Genomic DNA, 10,362 nt, shown 5'->3' with positions numbered 1-10,362 from the left:
GACCTGAACTTTGACCTCGTGGATCTTGAACTAGCATGTAAGCGTGAAAATGTCCACATCACCTCTGTGTCAACACCGAGCCGTGTAGTAACATCTGTAATCTGACATGAATCCACCAATCATGTGGAAGCTTCATTCTACAGTTGTTGCAGGATATATTTGTCTTTCATAATCAGCGTTCATTCTGCTCTGATGCTCTTAAAAATCATCTATCATTCATTTGTTTTGACCTCAGTGCTCCTTTCAAATAAAGCAAACCGGCTGGAGCTGTTTCAAGCGGCTGCACAGACATTTTTACTGTTCAGATAAGCTTTTAAAGCAGCTGTGAAAACACTTCATTTACATTTACACTCAAAACCTTAAACTGGCAACTGACAGGGTTTTTTTTTTATATTTATTAAGTATTTTTATTGTTGTGAAATAACTGTTGATTGCAAAGTGTAATGGCTATAACTTCACTTTCACGATTTGATTTTGTCTGTAGTAAAAGTCTGTAAGTATTAACAGCAAAATGTACTTGAAGTCTCCAAAATAAAACCACTTATTGTGAAATAAAACGTTCCTTGTCAGTGTTCTGTTATTATATCTCGTGTTTTTAATATGACTGCTGCATTCATGTATATATTGCATTATGTACCGCAGATGTTTCAGGCTGAGCTCATTTTATCACTTTGTATTCTGTTGGGCAGTTTAATATTTCCTGTGAAAACCACATATCTTAAAAAAGTCAACTTTTCATGGTGTCAGCCTGTTTTCAGCTGTGTGACAATGCACGGTCCAGTTAATCAAAGAGGCTTTTTTTTAAAACAGTTTATTAACTTAAGATGTAGATGAATTTTCTCAACACAAAAGAACATTTCTTCCTTCATTTAGTGACAAACATTAAACAAAACTCAGGCTGGAACAAACAACAGGAAATCAAAGCCTGATTCAGCCACGTCTTCACAGAGACCTGTCTCCACCACAACATCTCAAATCAAGTTATTGCACTCGATGACTGTTTTTTCAAGCCAACATTGGAGGACTCTGTGTTTACGTCACTGATGCTAGGTGCTCACACACAGTCGAAGTTGATGGACAGTGTTTCCCAGATGTTGAACTTTTAATGTGAAGATGCCGACCACATTGTAATCATCATTTTGTTACTGCTGTTTACATTCACCCCAGACGGAAATTTTAAAAATGCACTTGTTTATCTATATATGCCTATAAATAAACTTTAAAAATGTATGATTTTTGTGTGGCATGAAGGAGTTTACAAACTTCCATTTTGTTATACAACACTGTGTTGTATCGTGACAAATAAATCACAACGTTTGGAGGTACATGGAATTCAATGGGAATGGAAATTTGTAATCTGAAAAGTAGCTAGTGACTAATGCTGTCAGACAAATGTAATGGAGTGAATAATACATGATTAACCTCTGAGATGTGGTGGAGTAGAAGCATAAAGTTGCTTCCGACAAAGCTTCAGACAAAAGATGGCTAACCAGATGGATACGCAGGTTGTCATAGTGACGTTGCAGACAAACAATGTCCAACCTTGCCAACGGCTGAACAAAAGAGAGGAAATCAATTTGTTTAAACACAAAGAATATATTTAAAGGACGACACATAAGATGCACATGTGCACACAACAACTGTAACCATCTAATAATTGGTAGAAACAGATTAAAAATATGCAGTAACAGACGAAAGGCCCCAGTATGATGACACACAGGAGAACTACAGTATCATCTGAGGTTATCGGGGGCTGGTCTCATCCTGCTGCAGATAACACAAACACAGTGTAGGGCAGCTGCTGATAGGATTAATCAGTGTCAAAGGTCAGCACCACTCTGCCTCATCAACTGACCCTCTGTTAACAGGACAATGTGTGTGTTAACACCCACCGTCATCAGAAACTGGGTACATGAAACTGAGCTCAGGACTCAGATAAATTATAAACTGTTTAATGTGAATTAAATAAAGGAAATAACACACACATGACTTCACCCAGAATGATTGGATTTATGAAGCTGTTTGTTGAGTTTGTGATGCCTTCACTTTTATGGTTTTCTACAATATTTGTAGGCCAGGGTACCTCAGCAGCACGACAGTACTTCATTATAATGCTGTTTTTCACACATTTTTCACTACTTTGATCATATTTTGATGAATTGTGCAGCCTTACTGTGTAGTGGTGATAGATCTTTTTTTTTTTAATGGCAAAAAAAAAAAAAATCTTCAGTAATGCTCTGTGTTAAGGTCCTTGTAATAAGCATTAGTTAATAGGTAATAAGGCCCTTATAAGTCCTGAAACGATGCTTATATAATAAAAGCACAATAAACATGTTTATGTTGAGATGATAAGACATTTATAAGCACTTATAAGAAACGTGTTCACAGGTTGGCAAAGTGTTAACAAAAGCCTTCTGACTTTATTTATAATAGCATCACAAACACATTTATTGAGTTTATTATTATTATTATGTCATTGTTAAACCTTTATTAAGCTTTTCGTTACTTTCCCAAGAGTAATACAACTTCAGCCAGCAGATAACTACAGTAAATGTAAAGTAGGTCAACAATATATTTAGGACCAGCTCTTGAGTAAATGTGTGAAGATTCATGAGGTCAGCAGCTCGGCTTGAATCTTTTTCTCCAACTCACAGAGTGGACTTTGTGTCTCTCCTGTGACGGCTATCAAGCATCAAGGTTCAGCCGACACAGAGATCGTCGGGTCACTTCTTTACGTTGGAGGTGATTAAGCTGTGATTAGCCGTGATTGACTCATCCTCTGGAGCTATAAAAGCCTCCGGCTCCCTGACAGAAGACACCATCAGGTCAAAGAACCCCAGGAGTTAAGGTAAGTCTCCGGCTGCTGCACTCTGCTTTACACTGACTGTTACTTCTATTTCTTACATTATTAGAAACTTCTCCACCGCTTTGTTATTGTGATCTCTGTTATTGAGTTTTCTGACTGATTCTTTCACTCCCTCCAGGTTGGTCTTGCTCATCTGCAGCTATGAAATTCTCCCTCGTCGCCGCTCTTGTCGTTGTGCTGGCTGTTGCCCATGGTAAGACATTTCAACAACCGAAAACCTGATTTTAACTTGACCACTGTGCAGTTTAGAGTAAGTGTTTTAAGTTTTAAATGGTTAAACCTCACTAAACACACAGCTGAGAACTACTCCTTATCAAATAGTTGTTTTGTGTGTGCATACCTACCTTAAGTTTTAACTAAATGTAGTGGATTTAGGGAAATAACAGTAAATGTGTGTTTGCAGGCTCTGAGGCCGTGTCTCTGGTGAAGCGTGATGTCAAGTCTGAGGTAGACAGGATCACCAAGGTTATCAACGACATGTCCGCCAGCATCACCGTCGCGACCCAGGACCTGGTGGAGAAGGTGAAGGCTCTGGAGGTGACCAACACCGCCCAGTAAGTAACAACCAGAAGGAGATCCACAGCTTTAACGCCGACCTACAGTGTTCAGTCTTTTATGGCTGTTTCATGGAAAATTCTAGCTTTTGTTGGCACACTTTGTTTTGCTTGTAATTCTGGGGATCTAGAAATTATAACTGAGCAGCAGGATGGACAGGCCATTTAAGGAAATGCTTCAAGGATACAGTCTAAATGAACATGAATGTATGGCAGCTTAATTGTTCTTAGAACGAAGAACAAAATGACACATAGAAGTTCCAGAAGCGTAAATTTTCCCTCAGAAAAGTGACTTTATTTTTTATTTTCTGACTTTTTTTTATTAGCTGTACACCAAATTTGATTTTAGAGATGAAACATTTCTAATTATGATGGCAAATTACATATAAAACACAAGGCTGAAGGCTAACTACCTATTTAGATTGTTTTCTGAGATAAAACTCACATTATTTTGACCTATAACCTCGAGTGAATACATCCAAAAATACACACCCTGGCTAACCCGGTGTAGTAGCTGTCACACTAATAAGATGTCAGGCAGTTTAACTTCATTGATCTTTATTTTGATAAAAGTCAGAGTCAGCAGCAGTGATTAACAGATGATCCTCTATCTTCCGCAGGACTTACGTGGAGGACAGCAGGGCCAAGATCCTGCCCCTGGTCGAGAAGGTCCAGGCCGAGGCCGTCAAGCTGCAGGAGCAGGTCAAGCCCTTCATCGCCAACATCGAGGATCAGATCAAGCCCATGACCGACAACTTCAACGCTCAGGTCAAGCCTCTGACCGACAACTTCCAAGGCCAGGTCAAGCCCCTGACCGACATGATCGAGAAGCTCTTCCAGCAGATGATGGACCAGACCAAGGCCCTGCTCCCCCCCCAGTAAAGCTCGCTGTTGGTTGGTTCCAGCTGCAGTGACATACATGTATGAATACTTCACTGGTGTTTGCTTGAATGTCACCATTAAAGGGGTTTAAAGTCATCATTTTGAGCTGACTCATTCTTCATACTGGCTTAAAGCTATTTATGATGATTTATGAAAAAGCCAAAGGGCAAGTCATAACGTCCAAATGAAATATACTGTAGCAGAATTTGATTGAGGTGGACGTCGATACCAACATTACCTCTGACCTCTGGGTCATCTGTGTTTTCCATCATTTATGGTTCAATATTCTGAAGTCAGATAAGTTGTCCAGCTGGACGACGTCAGGCTGATGAGATCAACCCGAATTCACATATGTATCGACTTTAGGCCGATAATTAATCTCATACACGATCAGAACGATAACCAGAACTAATGGGAGCTTCTCAAAGCTGAAGAGGTTCTGCTTCATTTATTCTCATCACGACAACCTTTAAGCTTGAGGGGAAAGAGTGTGAAAAAGCAGATTAACATTTATTTAAACTGTTGGGAATATTATTTCTATTTGAAGCAAACAATATGTGAGAAATTAAAATAAGGTAATTATGAGATTAATTTGACAACAACTCTTTCTTACCTGTCAGATTCCACCTCGCTCTGTGAGCTGCCGTCCCGTCCGGCACGACACGAAACCCTGCAGACACGAGCCAGTTTAACTCAAAGTGAGAAGATCAGCTGACAAGTGAAATAATGAATCACTCCAGATGAAAAAGATCAGTAATGATTTTTACACACACAGTTAAAAATAACCAGTTCCTTATCGATCAATAACTCAAACAATAATAAGCAATAATATGGATTGTTGAAAGTATTTGTATGCTGTTAAGAGATTATATTATATTGATCTTAACTGAGACCAAGGTTGAGTGATATTTTATTATAACCATCATCACCATCGTTAATAATGTAATTTTAAAGCCCAGACGATACAGGATTTTTCTGTAGCGATGCTGATACCGATACTGGGAAGTAATTATCTATATCGATATATCGGCTGATATTCTTGTATGAACAGAATATTTACATAAACACACATGTTTTCCAACGATCACTCGAATGTTATCAAACACTAGAGAGAAACATACGATCATAGTGAAAGGCAGGATATTTTACAGTTTAACAATAAACTTAATTGTCCAAAATTGGTTAATTTTTACTGGGAATTTAACAATTATAAGCCACCACAGTATCTTTTCTGCATTAAAATATGTAAAAAAAAAAACAACAAAAAAACAAAAGCAAACAAACAATCATATCGACTCATACCGGACAACATATATGCAGATACGATATATCTGTGATAGGCCAATATCAGCCGATAATGTTGGCAGGCTGATATATCGATCAGGTTTTACTTTAGTTAATAGTTATTTCACTGTTAACGAACATTAAATGTCTTTATTAAGCAGCTGTTAATTGTTAAGTTGCTGTGCAGTTGATCTATAAACATTACTTTCGACTGAACCTATTGTTTGTTGACAGTGAAAAAACTTCTAATTAAAGCCTAATTAAATATAAACTGACCATTTATCAATGATTGTTATTATAAACCCCAGTTTTCACTGTGAAGAAAATCAAAAGGTTGGATATTTATTAAAAAGAAACTGTTTTGAAATATCCCCTTCAAACATTCGATGCAGGACTTCTCTGCGACTTCTCCATGGAGACAAATCTGGCTTTGACCCAGTTTAGTCTGTTGTGCACAATAGTGCGACATCAGGGTGTCATTACTGCTCATCTTTCTTGAAAGGCGACTGGAGCACTTGATTTTTTTTTTTTTTAAAGGACTCCCCCCCTTTTTTTTTTATCATGCAAGCACCAAAGAGGATCTCGAGCTCAGTGTCACATCTTTGAGAGAGACATTTTTTTCCAGACTTGGCTCCAGTTCAAGCTCGTGTCTCAGAGCAGTGAGGGAGACAATGACTTGTTGTCAGTTCAACCACAAAACAACAAAATCACTAGTCTTCCACGCTGCTGTGGACTGTGAAGGCAAAGAGATCCTTGTCGAATAACTGAGCAGCGTTTTACTTTTTCATTTTTCTCTCTGCAAATTAAAATTCTTGTCAAGCGTCTTTCATGCCAGCCAAACATGAACTGACTCATTAATTGCTGTGAGTTAATAAAGCCTAGAAACACCCGAATAAATATCATCTCCCTCAATTAAACACAGTAATTAAACAACAGATCATCTGCCTGTGACTTCCAGTCCTGTTGCCAAGCTACGAGCCATACTCAAGGTGGCCTCCTTGAGCTGATGTACGATCCAAATCGAAGGAGGGCTGAAGGAGCTTTTTTTTTCGACAAAACCTCCCTCCAAACCAAAACTTTCTTCTGCACTTAAGGCTCTCGGTTGAAGGCCGCAGCCTGTTTGTTGCGGAGGAACTGGCAGTCCTGAGCGAGCGGCCTTCTCCTAGTGCTTGTAGAGATTAGATGAATCGTTTGGCAGCCTGTCAAGAAAACCATCTGTAAAAAGTGTGCTCGAAAGAAAGAAAACACACTTATAGATGAACAAGTTCCCCTGCGCCGGCTGGCTGTGATTTCAATTACTGCAATTACCTCTGTGCGACTACTTCACTATCTTCCATCGACCATTTTTCACATTTTAAAACAGGAATCATCATCTTGTATTTACACTACATTGTGTTGATATTTCCCACTTCTTTCTATGTACTGTAGCACCAGAGACTCGTCCACACAACATGCAGTTTCTCTACCTTGAAACGTGAACCCCAGTGTTTAAGATCCTGATGTTCTGGACGAGGGACGAGGCTGAAGGATGGGTGAAGCAGGGCCAGGGAGGGACGGAGGGGAGGGCTGTGTCAGGGTCATCAGCCAGAACAAACTGTGAGATCCAGGCTGGAACAGAGAGAAAACACCTGCTGACACGCTGTCGCTCAGTCACCGTGGTGTGTTGTGATGTCCTGACGTCAGTGTTAATCGGTTTGATTCAGCTGTCAGTCAGCGACGCTGCTGCTGCTGCTGCTGCTGCTGTAAAGTCCCTGAATGCTGGAACTGTATTAATATATTCATTCAGTTTTGAGCAGCAGATTGTTTTTCTCTATGATGAACTTCATTTTCATTGAAGGCAGGAGTCTCACAAGGAGTTGGATCGTTTTTACCAACAGAATAATATGAAATGTTGCAGTAAAAAGCAGAGCTGCAGTGATGAGTTGAGCGAAGGAACTGTTCTGATAATCTATTCAGTGTTTCAAGCAAAAAAGCCAAACATGTGGTGGAGAATATTCTGCATTTCTTGGTCTTACATGATAGAAAACTGAATATTTTGGGACATTTGAAGATGTCACCTTGTGCTCGAGGATATCATGATGGGTATTTCTCACTATTTTCTGTCATTTTTTTGTAGCCAGCAGATGAAAATAGACGTTGGTTGCTGCCTTAGTTAAAAGAAATAACAGTGTAACAGGAATAAATGTTGCTGAATGAACATATTCAAACGATACACACATTTTTCTGTCTCATTTCCCACCTGATTCAATTGATTTCTTGTCAGAAGAAGCTGTAAGAGGCTGCAAAAACTGATTATTTCACACGTGAACGTAAAACATTTTGTATTTCTCTACAACTGCATGCAACTATTGCATTAACTGAACATTTCTTCCTCATGAACGTACAGTAATCGATCCCACATCGTCTATAAAGTCCAGACGCTCCAGGTAAACGTCTTTGTGTCATCAGTAATGATCAATAATTTAACGTTCGTAAAAGTGTTTCAGACGTCTGAAGTCAGCTTTTGAGGGATGTCAGACAGTTTCTCACTGGCACTTTGCCATTTTTGTTAATGCTTCAGCTGGACACATTATTACAGTGATGGACACAAATTGCACTGACACATTAGATGCTTGATTTACATCAATAAAAGCTCTTTCATTTTAGGTGTTAAACCAACACGTCAACCTGTAAAAACATACACAACATATCAAGAGTAGGGAAGTAGTAGGATTCTCTTTATACATGAGTGCTACTTGCATTTAATCAGCATATTCTTTAGTTCTGGCCGATAACAGAATTTAAAAATAGGATCAACTCCTCAATATTTATTTTGCTGCTGTTTAAATAAAGATTATTGGTGCATTCACAGCTCTGCACTTACAATTAATGCAACATTTCAGAGTGTGAAACTGATTCCTACTGAATGTAAATCCTGTCCCGTGGATGCAGAGGATGATGTGAGTATTTACTGAAACTTGATAGCATGTCGGCCAACAGTGCTGCCATCTCACCGGACCCTCTGCACAGCAAACCCTGTGCATTTGTGTGTGCGTGTCAGTGTCAGGACTGCACAGACACAATGAAACCTGATCAGCGTGTGTGTGTGTGTGATTTTGCATGTATTTGTGTGTGCATCTACAGTATGTCAGCGTGGTGTGTGTGTGTGCCAGTAGATAACCATCTGTTTGTGTGTCAAAATGTGTTTTTTTTACATGATTTTCATGTTAAGAACAACCAGATTTCTCAAGAGGACACATGTATCTGCAGCTTAATGTTAAAGGCAGCGATGCAGAGACAGAATGGACCAGTTGCACAACTGAAAATCAATAAGAGAAAGCGGGTGACACTGACAGACAATGGCAAGACAGTCATGAAATAGATTTTTTTTTTTTTTAATTCTTTGGATTTGGAGAGCAAAATCGTTGCGATAAACGAGGCAAAGACACTAAATACTCAAAAGGCGATACAGATGTCCCCGGTCAAGTCAAAACGATACAGAGATGTAGAATATAATGAGAGACATGCTGATTTATCTGATGGTAAAATTGTTGGCACTTACCATTTCTGAATTTGGCACCTGGGGTCATCCACAAGGGCGTTGATTGCGGGCACACACAAAAAAAGAGCAATTTTCACCGCACAAAGAGAAAGCGGAGTCTTTGTAAAAAAAAACAAAAAAAAAAAAACATAATAAACTCACTTGAATTCACAAAAAGGACGTTTTAAAAAAAGAAAAACGTGCTCACAGAATTGATGCTAAAATTGATTCGGGGGTCTAACACCTTGCGTTAAAGACAAACAGAGTCGGCGTTGGCCTCTGAGGAGCGAAAAAAAAGGACACAGTGTGTCTCCATTGGCCGGTGGAGAACACTGATAAATATGTTTTTGCTGGCATGGGTTATGTTTTTACTCAGAACTGACAGACAGACAGCCCCCATGCACACAGGTGCTATTCAAGGAAACTGTGTAAAAGTGACGTCACTGAAAAAAATCAAGCCCCCCGAACCTTTTCAACACTCAAGTCCCGCCCACTACATGTTGCTCTTTTCATTATTTTTTCACATTTTCTTCCTCTCTCTCTCTCTCTCTCTCTCTCTCTCTCTCTCTCCCCCTCTCTCTCTCTCTCTCTCTCTCTCTCTCCCCCCCTCTCTCTCTCTCTCTCTCTCCACTCTTTGTCCACCTGTCTTTGTGGATCTCTCTCTTTCATTCTCTCAGTCTATAAAGTACATTTCAAGAAACTATGAAGCCACAAACACACATCTGCTGTAAACTCAAGAACACCCTGACAGGCGTCCTTCCAGTTCTTTATCTCTCTTTCACTTCCTGTCTTCATATCTGCCACACACACACACACACACACACACACACACACACACACACGGTATAGGTTGAATACGCTGCTCTATATAAATCGTTCTGTTTGTTTTCATTCGCCGAACGCAAAATACGCTCTGAATGTCGCCACTTCTCGGCTGTTTGTGTGGCTTTTTTTTTTTTTTTTTGCAAATGCGTGCGGGCTCCTGATGCGAAACCACCAAATGAAGCTTCCCCCAATTTTCATAGCCCTCCAATTTGGAGCGCGGCCGCCTCTCTCTCTCTCTCTCTCTCTCTCTCTCTCTCTCTCTCTCTCTCTAATGCTGAAACACCACTTTGTGAAATTACAGTACAATTTTGAAAAGTAGAAACAGGCAGCAGGCAATTCAGGTGCTCAGCCTCCGCAACAATGGAGTGCTGGCCTTGGTGATGGTTGCTAGGCAATGGAGGAAATACAATGGCCTCCTCTGAAACCAAAGG

At 39.7% G+C, this 10,362-nt stretch overlaps 1 protein-coding gene across 1 annotated transcript; it reads left to right on the top strand.

Annotated features, from left to right (window-relative positions):
• Positions 1-2,813: 2,813 nt before the first annotated feature.
• Positions 2,814-4,398, top strand: LOC311260499 (uncharacterized protein). The gene is made up of 4 exons (XM_084358364.1): positions 2,814-2,848; positions 2,985-3,059; positions 3,270-3,420; positions 4,041-4,398. The coding sequence occupies exons 2-4, from the start codon at positions 3,008-3,010 to the stop codon at positions 4,300-4,302; spliced, it is 465 nt and encodes a 154-aa protein (XP_084214490.1). The 5' UTR covers positions 2,814-2,848; positions 2,985-3,007; the 3' UTR covers positions 4,303-4,398.
• The last annotated feature ends 5,964 nt before the right edge of the window (positions 4,399-10,362 follow it).

This window comes from Pagrus pagrus (assembly GCF_965226575.1).
Source record: "Pagrus pagrus genome assembly, chromosome: 7".
Lineage (NCBI taxonomy): Eukaryota > Metazoa > Chordata > Actinopteri > Spariformes > Sparidae > Pagrus > Pagrus pagrus.
The sequence above is the reverse complement of the archived record's forward strand: the minus strand, read 5'-3'. Positions and strand labels throughout refer to the sequence as shown.

What these genes read in the sequence shown, in the direction of transcription:
- LOC311260499 (XM_084358364.1), top strand. Translation starts at nt 3,008, where the DNA reads ATGAAATTCTCCCTCGTCGCCGCTCTTGTCGTTGTGCTGGCTGTTGCC. An exon ending in TGTGCTGGCTGTTGCCCATG is followed by an intron (nt 3,060 to 3,269) that starts GTAAGACATTTC and finishes GTGTGTTTGCAG; the next exon opens with GCTCTGAGGCCGTGTCTCTG. An exon ending in GAGGTGACCAACACCGCCCA is followed by an intron (nt 3,421 to 4,040) that starts GTAAGTAACAAC and finishes TATCTTCCGCAG; the next exon opens with GACTTACGTGGAGGACAGCA.